The sequence below is a fragment of the Kogia breviceps genome, chromosome 7 (genome assembly GCF_026419965.1).
Source record: "Kogia breviceps isolate mKogBre1 chromosome 7, mKogBre1 haplotype 1, whole genome shotgun sequence".
In the NCBI taxonomy this organism is placed as follows: Eukaryota; Metazoa; Chordata; class Mammalia; order Artiodactyla; family Physeteridae; genus Kogia; species Kogia breviceps.
In genome coordinates, this window is record NC_081316.1 from 113,721,772 (window position 1) to 113,735,735 (window position 13,964).

A 13,964-nucleotide genomic window follows, 5' to 3' on the forward strand; every position below is an offset into this window, starting at 1 on the left:
GTAGTCAGGTGTCTCCCCCCGCCCCTCCCCCCCACTCCCCAGGTATACACTCCAGGAGCACAGGCCTGCTACCTTGTTTCCTGCTGTAGTTCAGTGCCTGAGGCAGTGCCCTGGGTGCAGTAGGCCTGCTCTCCCTGTCAGCTCCTGTTTCTTCTGGACTGCCCAGCCTCACCGTGTCCCTGGAGGCCTCAGGACCCCAAACCTGCCCCGGGACGGGGCTGTTCTTGCAGACAAGCCCTTCTGAGAAGCAGGCAGGCAGGGCAGGGGGGTGTCCCCTTGGCTCTCCTTCCCCCACGCAGGATTCGTCTCAGGGTGACCTCACTTAGAACATCACCCAGCTGCCCAAGGTTTACGAAGTGGGTACCGATGGGCCAAAGGTGTCAGGACTCTTTCCCTAGAAACCACTTCTGCTGGTAAATCAGGGTGTCTCTGTGAATTCAGAGGAAATGACACATGGAAAGATAAAAACGGATGGGATGACTGTACCAAATTTCCCAGCGGCTCCCCCCGCCCCTGGTCTGTGTACCCCAGATCTTTTCACTGGGCTCTTTATAACCTGGCAAGCATTCTGGAGAAGGCTTAAATTGCTCTGCTGTAAATGATGTTGCTGCTAGCCTGTACAGAGCCTTTACAGAAAGCAGAATGAGTGACCCCTGCGACTGGACACAGCCCTGCACCAGGGCGATGGTTTGACAAGCCAAGGGAGGGCTGGATTTCAGCCCTCACTCCCCATCCAGGCCTGGTCACGCACACCCAGTCTGCATAGCTGTGCCTGGTGGCCCTGCCCCTGCCGTTCCGTCTGTGGAGTGGGACATAAGGAGAGGTAAGAAGGGCCGTGTCCATTGGATCCGTGAGGGGGAAAGATGAAGTGCATTCTGGAGTCAGAGACCAGCTGCTTCTACTTCTCCACGGTAACAACCTTAGAGCCCCTCTTACCTGGCATATCCACCCACCCTAGGAGGAAGTGCCCTGTTTTTATCTCCATTTGACGCAGCAGAAGACTTGAGATCCAGAGAGGATCCAACACTTGTGCAGCCAGAATCCAGGTCTGGGTGTGTGAGACTCCAGAGTTTACATTCTTTTTTCTTCCCTGCCCCCCCTTCTTTCCTTTTAGCAAAATTTTAGTTGAAAGTGTACCACACTCACCCGTTAAAAAAAATTAAACATAAGAAGGGTATATGGGGCTTCCCTGGTGGCCCATTGGTTAAGAATCTGCCTGCCGATGCAGGGGACACAGGTTCAAGCCCTGGTCTGGGAAGATCCCACATGCTGCGGAGCGGCTAGGCCCGTGAGCCACAACTACTGAGCCTGCACTCTAGAGCCCGCGAGCCACAACTACCGAACCCGTGTGCCACAACGACTGAGGCTGCGCATCTGGAGCTTGTGCTCCGCAACGGGAGAGGCCGCGACAGTGAGAGGCCCGTGCGCCGTGAAGAAGAGTGGCCCCCGCTCGCCGCAACTGGAGAAAGCCCTCGCACAGAAACAAAGACCCAACACAGCCAAAAATAAATAAATAAATAAATAATTTTTTTAAAAAGAGTATATGATATAAAGAAGGCCTTTCTCCCATTCTAGACCCCTGCCCCCTTAGTTTCTTCCGCATCCTTTGAATAATCTATTCCTTTAGCGACATACCCACATATATGCCTGTAAGTCTTTTCTTAAAAGGGCATTGGAGATACACTGAACACTGCTCTCCACCTGCCTTTTTAAAGTTTCATCGTGTACTTGGGAGATAATCTGGTGCCAGCATGCACGCATTTGCATCCTCTTTTTCACAGCTGCGTAGCATCCCGTTCGTTGTTTGTTTGGTGATGCTTCTAAACAGGTCCTTGTGGATTTTCGGTAGAATTTCAAGTCATTTACATCTTTCACTGTCACAAATAGTGCTGTCTGTAAAGACTGTGATAGAAAAGTTAATGCAAATAGAGGAGACTTTTCTGTAGAATAAACTTCTAGCAATGGGATTCCCAGGCTAAGGGGATTTCGACAGATAGTGCCAGGTCACTTCCAAAAAGGTCACCCTGATCCACTCCTGATCTGACCGAAGGCCTGTTTCCCCACCTCCCCGAGCGCGTAGGCTCTCAGGCCTCTGGAGCTTTTCTGTTAAGATCAGTGAAGAATGGGTCTTTCCTCTGTGCCATTATATTATGTACTGTCAACTGCTCTTTCATGTCCTTTGCCTATTTCTCTGTCTGATTTGTGGACTTGTTTCCTTATTGACTTGCATAAGCACATTATAGGCTAAGGGAATTCATTGGTCTGATACATATTATGTTGCAGAGATACTTTTCCTAGTTTGTCATTTGTTTTTTAACTGTTCATCCTCTCTCTCTCCCCGTTCTCTTGCTGCCCTCTGCTTCTTAAATCTTTATGTTGTTGAGTTGATCTTTTATAGCTTCTGAATTTTTGTCTTAAAATCTCTACTCCCTTTTTCAGTATAAAAATATTTCAAAATATAAAGGATAATAGAATCCCATGTGACAGCCAGATTTACAAATGTTAATGTTTTTGCGTATTATGTCTGATTTTTTTTTTTTTGTGGTACGTGGGCCTCTCACTGCTGTGGCCTCTCCCGCTGCGGAGCACAGGCTCCGGACGCGCAGGCTCAGCGGCCATGGCTCACGGGCCCAGCCACTCTGCGGCACGTGGGATCTTCCCGAACCGGGGCATGAACCCGTGACCCCTGCATCGGCAGGCGGACTCTCAACCACTGCGCCACCAGGGAAGCCCTATGTCTGATTTTTTAAAAGAAATAAAATATTAGAAGAATAGAATTAAGCCCTGTCCTCACAATCCATCCCAGTTCACTTGATCTCTTCCTAGAATGTAATGGTCACCAAGAGTTGGGTGATTCCTCCATGTTTTGTTTTGTTTTGAATTCTTTTAGCTCACACATGCTCTATATAGTCTTGTGTGTTTTTAAAATTAATGAGATCATACTATAAGTATCCGTTTACAGTTTTTTGAAAACCTTAAACATCAGGTTTATCCGAATAGATCCATGGAGGGTACTTTCTTCACTTTAAATGGCTGTATTCAGTTGTGTGATGATACAGTTTATTCAGCCATCACTACACTCTTGGACATGTAAGATGTTTCCATTCTTTTGCCGTTGCCACGGTGCTGCAGTAAACATCCTTAGTGTGTGTGCACGTACACAGGCAGGTCACTCTGGGCTACACCTAGACGTGGAATTGCTGGCTCGTAGAGTATGCACACCTTCAGCCTTACTAGATACTATGAAGTACTTTTTGTCAATGAGCAAAGCCTTTATGTCAGTGACCTCTAAGCCTTTATGTCAATGAACACCTGCCAGCAATGTGCAAGAAGTGATATTCGGTTTTAATCTGCATTCCCTGGTCACTTAGTGAGGTTGAACATCTTTTCATGTTTGTTAGGTGTGTGGGTTTAAGCTGTGAATTGCTTTTGCTGTCCTCTGCTTTATTCTCTTCGGTTCCTTGGTCTTTTTCTTAATTGATTGGAAGGATGACTGCTCCATCCAGGTATTTGTTGATGACATGCCTTCTCTGACTTGTCCGAGGCTGGAACTCCTCACCACTGTACCACGGCCTCTGCCTGTGGCCGAGCGGCTTTGTGAGTGCTGTTCTGCAAAGGGGGCACCACTCAGGAGAGGGGTCTGATCAGGGGTCTGGGCACCTTCTCTAGGAGGGGCTGTACCCGGAAAGGGAGAGTGGCTTCTCCAACAAAGCCTCATCTCTCTCCTCCATCCCATGCTCCTCCCCACCCCAGCAACGCAACGCTGAGCCTGGCTAGTACGTGGGATCCACGTTCAGTGCAGGCAGAGTCTGGGTGGCAGTCCCCCACCTGCCCGGGCAGCTGCGTGTGTGCCATGAGTGCAGCGGAGCCAGCGGCTGGGAGGAGAGGTGAGTGCGGTCGTGGTTGTGGTGTCAGGTGGGAGCTCTGGACTGCTCCCCGTGCTGGGCTGGGGCAGACCTGGAGCGGAGAGGGGCTGCCACGCACTGGGGGAGGCCCAGACCAGGAGTCACCTTCAGCTTCCAGGGGCCGAGTGCTTGCTCTGGGCTCAGCCGGTGCTGAGGCTGTGGGCTTTCAATCCTGGGGTATGTTTTGAGGCTCCCACACCTCCCACAACTTGTTCTTGCTACTCCCATTTCACAGATGGGAAATCTGAGGCCCAAGAGATACAGGGCCTTGTCCGGGGACAGCCGGCCTGTGACCACAGAGGCTGGGTTGGACCTCAGGTCTGTGTCCGAACCCCTTTCCTCTGCTTCCAGGAGGCCAAGGGTACTTGGAGGTCTGGGGCTTGCTGGCTGGGGTTTTAGCCCAGGCTGGCCCTCTTGAGCACGTAAGGAGGAAAGGAGGTTTCCTGGGTAATAGGGTGTCTCCAGGCCTGTATCTCTCCTGGGACCCCACAGAGTATATTGACGTCAGCTCGCAGTGTGATCCAGCAACCTTGGCTCTGGTGGTGATTAAAGGGAGTCAGAGGTTAACCCTAGCCAGTTGTGCAGAAACACCTTCTTGGTATAAGGGTGTATTTGTGAGCGTAACAACGTGCCTTTGGCAACAAATGTGGCACTGGTTGGCTCTGCCAGGTCCCGAGCTGACCTCTGGCAAGCCCCTGGCTCCTTGTTTGACCAGGGTGTGACCAGGGTGTAAGGGTGTGGAAATTTTTAACTTGGCGAAAGCTTCTGTTCACACTTGTTCTGCTAATTTGCTCATATTCATTTAGACATCTGTTCCTTTCAGTATTCGTCAGTTACCTACCACACATTTGGTGCTGGAGATACTGTGGGCCACAAGAAGTCCCTGCTTTCTTGGGTCCTGTGATCTCCTGAGTACGGGAGACAGTGTGGTGTTCCTGCTATAGAGGAAATGAAACGGGGCGACCGGGTGGGACAGACTGAGGGAGCGGGTGGGTAATCTGGGACCCGGCGCCAGGAGGAAGCATGGAAGCGTGAGTGCCAGGGTCCCCGAGGGGTGGCTGGGGAGAGCAGCCTGGGCTTGGGTCCCAACAATGATTCCAGAGCCCCCCAACATTTATACTGTAATCAAGCCCCCTGACGAGGACTCAGATGTGAAACTGCTGGCCCTGACCTTGCCTCATCCTCCATCCTCAGACGGGGTTGGGGCGCAGATGGGGGCATGTGAGCTAAGATTCTTATCTTTGGGGAGGGGAGGGTGTGTCTAGGAAGTCTGGTGAGGCCTCGGGGGTCAGCCGGGGCCTCTTCAGTTCAGTGGCCATCAGTTCTGCTCCGTGGAAGGTTCAGTCCTTAGTGCTGTGCTTTCTGGTCACGGAACAGGCTGAAAAAGGGTTTTTGCAACGATGGCTGCCGCCTCAACGTAAATGGTTTTTAAGGGGACAGTTTACTTTCCTTTTTTTGTAGTGAGTCTTTGAAATCCAGTGTATGGGCCCCGCAGACGGCTCCCCTCGGCATGCACTAGCCGCATTGCAAGTGCACCACGGCCGCGTGAGGCTGCGGCCCCCTCACCGGATGGGGCACGGCGGGTCAGGTGCAGTGTACCGTCTTCAGAAGGGGCATCTGGAGGCCGGAGGGAAGGAGGGAGGGAGGGGTCTGGCCGTCCTGGTGGTTTCAAGCCCCAATTCCTGTAGGGCCTTCAGCTTTGGCTCCTTGGGGCTAGATTCGTTGGCCCCTGGGTGGGAGGTATGAGGAGGGAATCGTGCCCGGGAGCCTGGAGCGGGTCGACCGACGGCCACACCGGAGTTTTTCATTATTTATTGTGGGCCTGAACCTGTGCTGTTGACTCCCCACCCCGTCGCTACACTTGAGCTCTTTTCCCCAGCGAATTGACTTCAAAGATCCTGCCCCATCCCGGCCAACTCCAGACGCACGAGTTTCCTGTGGTTCCCGGTGGGTGTCTGGTAAAGTGGGGGATACAGTGTTTCTGTGCAGGAGGCTCAGGCCTGGGCTGTTGGCGGCGCCTGTTGGGGGCGGAGGGTATCCTGTGGCCCCCCAGGGTGGGGAGCAGAGAGGCTTCCTGCCCTGCCGGTGGAAACCTCTGCAGCCTCTCTCCTCCAAGCGTGGATGGCGGGAGAGATGCCCCATCTGCCCACTGGGGAGCCTTGAGGCAGTTGGTCAGTTACTCTGCCCTGTGCCGCCTCGCAAGAGCCCCGGGCCCAGACCAGCTCCCTCCCTACTGGGCCCGCCGAGATCACGCTGTGCCGTTCAGGCTGTGTCCAGCCAGCGGCCAGGCCAGTGGGTAGATACCAAGCCTGTGTCTAGGGGAAAAGCATTCCAGGCTGAAGGAACAGCCGGAGAGGAGGGAGTGGGCCTAGCCCAGTCAGGAACAGCGAGAGGCCCGTTTGAGTAGAGCAGACTAAATGAGGGAAATGGGGAAGGAGGGCAGAGAAGTGCCGGTGGGGAGATCACGTGCATTCTTACAGGTCGGAGCAAGGGCTGGGCCTTTCTCTCTGAGGAGATGGGCGCCATGGAGGCTTTTGGAGCCGAGGAGAGCTGATACAGATGATGCATTGTGGAGGATCGCGGTTAGTTGACTACACCCAAGAGCGGCTCATCATAACACAGTGTGACTCCAGTGGCCTGTGTCCTCACCTTGCCTTACCTCGCAGTTGTATTAGTTACATGAAAGTCACCGTCCAGCTCAAGCCTCCCCTGGAATAACGGCAGAGGACTCTAAGCTGAGAGGAATCGCTGTGGGTTAGGTGGCACTGTCAGGATTCACACACCTCAACAGGCTGGAGACATGGCGGGAGATCCCCGAGGTGAGATGTTTGCAAGCAGCTGTCGTAGCACAGTCCTGCGCTTTGCTTGCAGAGGGTAGCCACACAAGTTCAGGGCCCAGGAGACCTGGCTTACCAGCTGAGGGGTGTTGGCCGCCGTGAGAAAGTGAACGCGGTGTTTGCCAGCATTCGTGGAAGTCTGGTGTGTCCAGATGGAGGGCACCAGTATTCCCATGAATACAGCTGAGGGCTCTGAAGACATGCCGGAGGGCTTCCAGGGGGGGCCAGGCGATTCGGGGGCCGGAGACCGTGTCTCATGAGGCAGCCTGCCTGGGAAGGAGCGCAGGGGGCTCCCCTTAGCCGTCAGAAGCCTTTGAAGGACTTCGATGTGACGGAGGGCAGCTTCCTCCTGTCGCCCCAGAGGGCTGCAGCTGGGCCCTCCGAGGATCTTGGCGTCTTCACAGGGTGGTTTAGGGACGGGGGAGGGCAGGAGTTAGGAGTGCGCCTCTGGAGCTAAGCTCCTCACCTGCTCGGCGACCCCGGGCAAGTTGCTGACCCTTTTTGCACCTCACTTCCCCGTCTCCACAATGGAGGTGATAGTGGTGTTTGACTCATAGGGTTGAGATCATACTTGGACAGCCCCTAAAGGTACCTCGCAGAGTAGCTCTCAACATGTGGTAATGTCTGGCGACGTTTGGTTGTCAGAACGGGAGAGTGGGGGTCATACTGGCCTCTAGTGGGCAGTGGTCATGGTGCTGGTAACCATCCAGCGGTGCCCAGGATAGCCTCCACAGCGGTGACCCACCTGGTCCCCAAGGAAATGGCAATGAGGTTCGCACCCCCCTGGTGTTGCACCTAGTAAGTGCACAATACATTTCGGGATCAGTAAGGGATGTAATACATTTTTAGTCTCATCTTATTACTTGTGTGTCAGATGACTATAAAACATCTGCTACGTCCTAGGCACTGTAATAGAGTCTGAAGATATAACGCAGGCCTGGACCACAGAGGTCATAGTCTCATGGACAAGATATGAAAACACATAATAATGTAATATAAAATTATATTATGTGATAAAGCATCTTCTCTAGGTGCCCTGGTAGACTCTTGGGATAAACAAGCTTCCAATTTCAGAGGTCAGAGGATAGTGGGCAAGCCATGAAAATAGTAATTATATGACACAAAAAGTTTACTACTTGTTAGGTGCTAAAATCAAGATATAAACAATTTTCTGTGGAAAGAAAAACATTGGGGCTTCCCTGGTGGCGCAGTGGTTGAGAGTCCGCCTGCCGATGCAGGGGACGCGGGTTCGTGCCCCGGTCCGGGAGGATCCCACGTGCCGCGGAGCGGCTGGGCCCGTGAGCCGTGGCCGCTGAGCCTGCGCGTCCGGAGCCTGCGCTCCGCAATGGGAGAGGCCACAACAGTGAGAGGCCCGCGTACCACAAAAAAAAAAAAAAAAAAAAACATTGCTTAGAAATGTCAGAAAACGCTTCGTAGAGGAGGGGCCGGTGCTGCAGAAGGAGTGAGATGGTCGAGGCTAACGGGGGCTGCGTCGGGTCTTCCTGCTGGAGGAAAGCCCGTGCAGAGGTGGGGCTGTGGAAGAAGGCGGCACCTGCAGCGCACGTGGCAGGAGCTCCGAGATGCACACGCAGGGCTTGGGGCCTGGGACCGAAGCGCCCTGGTTGCCTCTAAAAAGCTTCGGTTTTTTCATTGAAGGAATGGGGAGCGAGTGAAGCAGGAGGGTGGTTTGATCCAAACTGTTTCTGAGAAAGATACCGTGTTGGCAGTTCTGAGGAAGAGGCTTGAGTGAGGAAAGACTTGTGGTGAAGAGACCAGTTAGGAAGCAGATAAATTGGGGGTGAGATCTAGAATCAACCCGGGGCTCAAGAAGAGGAGATGAAGGCTGCCTTCCGAAGTACTTCTGAGGCTCTAGACTATGTGACCTTCACGCTGTGCTGAGCTTTATCAAGCTTTACATCCCAGCGCCTCCTGTAATGGCGAGCGTTTAGCGGGAGTTCGGCAAGCGTTTGCTGGAACGAGGAACCGGGGCTAGAATGGGTAGCGTTTCTTCGGGATGGTGTGAAGGCGAAGGAGATGTTGGGCGGATGAGCTGATGAGAAGGTGGGGGGCGGGGAGATGCGGGTCCAGTCGTGGACGTGTTACGTGTGAAGAGTTTGAGATCATCCAGGGAGGGTGAGCAGCAGAAAATCAGAAATATTAGGACAGGATCTGGGAGAGAAATTACAGCGCTGAAAAAGAGCTTGAATCATCAGGGTTCGAGTAGGGCCTGTGAAAACAAGCAGAGGAAGAGCAGAGGTTCAAGGGCAGCTCCCTGGAGAATGCCAGCACTTAAAGGAAGTGGAGCCAGTCTGGAGGAAACCTGGAGAGAGTCTTGACCTGGAAGCAGCGGCCTGTTAGCAGCAAAGGCTTCAGAGTACGGGGAAGAGTGAAAATAGATGTTTTTCAGGTCTGACCATTAGGAGGCCACGGAAGGCTTCGGCAAGAGCGATTTCGGCATAAAGACGAAGGTGGGGGTCAGGGGTGGAGTAGGGGTTGGGGGTTGAGTGGGAAGTGAGGATGTAGCACAGATTAAGGAGTGTGACCACTGGAGCTCAAGATGGAGATGCAGAGGTAGCTTGAGGAGGACACAGAAGCAGAGAGGGGGTTTGTTTTGTTTTAGGTCCAGGGAGACTTGACTGTGTTTCTGAGTCAAAGGGAGTGCAGGAGCGGGGAGAGGTGGAAGCAGCAAGGCAGAGGGGGTCGCTGGCTGGGAACAATGCTGGAAAGGTGGGCGGGGACCCAGCCAGTGTCCGGGTGGAGCAGGATTGGTAGGGGTGTCTAGAGGTGGCAGGCAGGCAGCTCCGGGTTTTCCCCACAGAACTGAGGGACAGTGACATTGATTACGGCTTCTGCCCCACTGGTTTTCCCATCCCCCTTCTCAGGAACATTAAGCCGCAGCCCTTCGATGGGCCCAAGGGCTTCTTGGAGGGGCCTGGCGTCATGCCATGTCCACGGGTGACGTCCAGTTCTGTTCGTCTTGGTACAGCGGGTACCCGCTGAGTACTTGCTGAGCGAGGCTTTGAGTGCCAGGCGGCAGGAGGCTTCTGTTTTCACCCCGTCCTCCAGTCCTGCCCTTTGGCGACTCCATGGCAGGGCTCAGCAGCCTCACTGCAGCGGGGGACACCGCGCTGCTTAGCAGAGCACCAGGAGGGCACACAGCCTTCCTGCCTCGGGGTCAGCTTTACCTAGCGGGTCGGGTGAGCCAGTCTCCTGGGCAGCTGGTGGCAGGCAGAGGTTGCTGCACCCTGGACACGAGTGGATCAGATTTCTGTTCTCCTGCCCAGGTACCCTGCTGTGACTTTTCTTCTGTCCTTTTGTCCCCAGGGGCTGTCAGTGTTATGTATGGGACAGCTGCTAGGAGAAGGCTCCCAGTTGTCCCGAGGCAGCAGCCAGCCCAAGAAGCCCGTGCTCCTGGAATCCCGGGGGGCTGAGCCATCCTCTTGGCTTGGCCAGCAAGGGGAGGGGATGGGTGGGCGGGTGACATCCCTGGGGGTCTCTCGGAGCAGACCCCGGGACTAGCCAGTCTGCTTAGCACAGGACCAGCACAGTGGAGGAAGGAAGTGCGGAACTTTACTGGGGAAGAGGTCAAAAAAGGGTAGTTGTCTTGAGGCTCAGGACCCATCACCTCCGACCACCGAAGTTCTCCTTCACTGAGGACAGCTGAGTCCTTGACTTTCAGTTACTGCAGAACACACTCTCTGTAGTGCTCTCCATTTGGGCTGCACGTTAGAACCACCAGAAAGGTGAGCTTTTTTTGTTTGGTTGGTTTTTTACTGGCCAGTGCCTGGGCCCCATGCCCAACCGGTTAAATAAGACTTGGAAAGTGGGGTCTAGAGGTCAGTAAATGCCTCAGCTTCTCGGGTGATTGCCTTGTGCCCCGAGTGCTGTGACCTGCCGATACAGGGAGATGGATGGGCTGCATCCTGATCAGAAAGGAGGACTGAGAGCACGGAGGGCGGGAGAGGATGCAGTTCATAATGTGAAGAACGTGAGAGCCTGAAGGATCTCGTCGAGAGCTTTGCGGCTCTCAGTGCGGTTCCCAGCCTAGCCGCAGGGCACCACCTGGGAGCGGTTAGAATGTGGACCCGAGACACCCACTGAGTCAGAATGTACACATCAAAGATTGAGAACCGTGCTTTCGCCATTATCCGGACCAGTGGTTCTCACCCTTGGCTGGGTTAGAATCGCCCCTGGGTGCTTGAACAAATTCCAGTGCCAGGCCAGACCACTTAAGTCAGAATTTCCAGTTACGGGACCCAGATACTGCAATCCTCCTGTTCAGCCAAGGTCAAGGACATCCATCTGGACAAGTGCGTCTCAAGCTTGAATGTGCGTGTGAATCATCAGGGGATCTTACGCAAATGCAGTTTCTGATTTGTGCATCTGGAGGGGCCTGGGATTATATATTTCTAATAAGGTCCCTGGTGAGGCTCAGGCTGCTGATCTGATAAATATATTTGAGTCACATGCATTTATTAGGCCAAATTCCCAGTTTTACAGCTGAAGAAACTGAGGGTCAGAGAGGGAAAAGTGACTCCCCCAAGATAATCCAGCATGTTATTCATTCAGTACTTGCTGAGCACTTGGCTGTGTGTCAGGCAGTGTGCTAGACGCTGGGGCTCGAGCTGAGAATAAGACAGACCCGATTCCTTCCCTCACAGGGCTTATATGCAGTGGGGGAGACAGACAGAGAGCAAGTAACTAAACGAAGTGCAGATCAGGAGAAGCGTGTGAAGGGGGTAACGTGGTAGGGCATGACTGGGCAGTTGCTGTGGGTAGGTCGGGAAGGCAGGCCGCCCTCGGAAAAGCAGTAGGTCTTGACTCTCACTGGGGTCTGCTGATTACAACTCTAGAGCTTTTCTTTACTGGACAGGACCATCCCCCATCCCCACTGGGATTCAGAGATGGGCCCTCCTGACCCTACTGAAAACATCTGGCTCTGGTCCCCACTCCTATATCCCATCCCGCCACCCAGCTTTCTCTTCCCCTCAACACTCTCATTCTTGGGTATTTGTGGACTCAAGGTGGAGCCTGGGGAGTGCCCCTGGGAGCAGAGCGTCGACTCCATAACAGGACAGGATAATCGATTTATGATTTCTAACAAAAACCAGACCTCGTCCAGATGCGGTCCCCCACCATTGAGACATAATTTGAGATTTTTCATTTCTCCCCAAAAGAGCACAAACGCTAGGGCTTCCCTCCCTTTCCTGATCCTTCAAAAGAATCACGTGGGCAGCTTGTGAAAATGCCCATCCCAGGTCCCACCCCAGCTGGCTGAAGCTATCCCAGGAAAGGGCCCTAGAATCTGTGTTTAGTATGTGGCCCATCTGATTCCTACAACCCAGATCATTGGGGAAGACGTCATGGAGAGAAGAAACTGGCACTCTGCGTGCATCTCGTGCCTCCTTGTGTGGCTGTGAAACCTGCAGAAATTTCTTCCCGGTGACGCAGAAGCATGGTCCTTGGCTGGCTTTGTGACTGGAGGGACCTCGCTGTTTATATGCATGTAGCAACTCACCCCTCCCACAGCCCTGTCCTTACCTTGCCAGCCTCTGCCCTTATCTGAAAGGGTCTCCTTTCTCTCCTCTTGACCAATCAGACCCATCTCACTCTCCGTGCTCCTATTCGAACAGCCCGCCTCCACTGAGTTTCCCCCATGTACCTGGTGGTGAGGGCTTGGACACTGTTTGTACTCAGAGTCTAGAAGGGCTGCAAGAGGGCTTGTGGAACATCTGACGGTCCCACGGTCACCCCAGGGCCTGGCCCGAGCAGATCTATCCGGGTGGAATCGTGAGAGATTGATGATAGAGGGGTGGACGGTGGCCAGAGCCAAGGGAATGCCTTGGATGTGGAGAAAAGATAAACTTCAGTTGTGTAAAATGTGAATCACGCCCTTGTACAGTTAGCTTAACTTTCATGTAGAAAATGGGTGGAGGTACATCTGTTTCCTGGAGCTGGCCCTCCCGAGGTCCAAGTGAGGGAGAGGACACAGTGAGGGGAACCGTGCTGGGGAAGCTGTGGTAGGCTGGTCTGGCCTGGGACGGAATTCGTGAAGGGTGGGACTTGGTTTCCCTTTCTGGGGCGTAGGCCCCACCTGGACCGCTGATGCTGCCTCTGAGGGGTTAGAGGTCCAGGGTGAGGAGGGCCGCTCCCTGGATGGCCACCCTGGAGGCAGCTTTGTGGGTGTGCCCTGCCGAGTCATGCTCTACCACGTTACCCCCTTCACACGCTTCTCCTGCGCTGCACCTCGTTTAGTTACTTGCTCTCTGTCTGTCTCCCCCACTGCATATAAGCCCTGTGAGGGAAGGAATCGGGTCTGTCTTATTCTCAGCTCGAGCCCCAGCGTCTAGCACACTGCCTGACACACAGCCAGTGCTCAGTGCTCAGACTGTGGGTGTGCCCTGCTCCAGAGTCTAGGCGACAGTGTCTATGGCGCTGACCAGACACCTGTGACTCCTACCTCCTAGGTGGCCCGAGGCAGCCGGGATGACAGCTCTGTCCAGGAACCCTGGCACCTGAGAAACATGATCAGCAAGTCCCGTGAGTATTCTCCAAGAGCTCCCCACCCTGAGGGGCGGGCTCCCCGGAAGCAGTCGTAAGCATCATCCTGGGACCCGCCGGGGGTTGTGGAGGGACTGACACGGAGCCAGGGGCCCCTGTCTTCATCTTGGAGGACAGCAGAAACACTTGGGTCCAAGCCCTGAGCCCGCGAGCTAAGGCCAGGCGAGGGCCTGCTTTGCGGCGGCCTTGCAGGGGCCCCAGTTGGGGCAGCTGAGACGGTGGCCTGGGGCTGTGCCTACCTGTTTCTGCTTCCAGCTCTTCTGTGCGTCCGCCCTGCAGGCTGGAAGCTCCTGGCCACGCTGGCTCTGATCCTGGTCGTCACGGTATGGTACTCGATCTCCCGAGAAGACAGGTACATTGAGCTGTGAGTCCATTTTCCATGTCCTTCTGTGGGTTCTTCCTGGGAACCGGGCTCAGGGATGGAGCGTCGTGAGGTGGGGGGACAGGATGGTTCAGAGAGCCAGGGCATGACCTCTCCCGTACACTACTAGCCCAGAATCCTCCGTGAGGGGAGTTGGTGGGTGTTCGGGGGTAGGGCCTGGGATGACTCCCCGGGCCCTCACCCAGGGAGTTCAGGAGAAGGAAGAACCGGGTTTGCAATGATCTGGTTTCAAAGTGGGACCCGGGCTGACACCGTTCCAGCCTGCGAGTCCATCTCCAG

General features: G+C 54.3%; 1 protein-coding gene across 18 annotated transcripts in view; it reads left to right on the forward strand.

Annotated features, from left to right (window-relative positions):
• The window catches only part of ST3GAL4 (ST3 beta-galactoside alpha-2,3-sialyltransferase 4), a 33,792-nt gene that overhangs the window by 12,718 nt on the left and 7,110 nt on the right, over positions 1 to 13,964 (forward strand). For 4 of the 18 annotated variants that reach the window (XM_059067857.2, XM_067039292.1, XM_067039286.1 and 1 more), the window contains 2 exons: positions 13,210 to 13,282; positions 13,583 to 13,667. In XM_059067857.2, coding sequence (XP_058923840.1) covers positions 13,267 to 13,282; positions 13,583 to 13,667 — 101 coding nt within the window. In that variant the 5' untranslated portion in view covers positions 13,210 to 13,266. Of the gene's footprint in view, positions 1 to 3,753; positions 3,888 to 5,366; positions 5,494 to 5,784; positions 5,853 to 6,385; positions 6,725 to 9,753; positions 10,027 to 13,209; positions 13,283 to 13,558; positions 13,668 to 13,964 lie in introns of those variants that run through there. The other 14 variants (XM_067039293.1, XM_067039295.1, XM_059067852.2 and 11 more) reach the window with 10 other exon arrangements.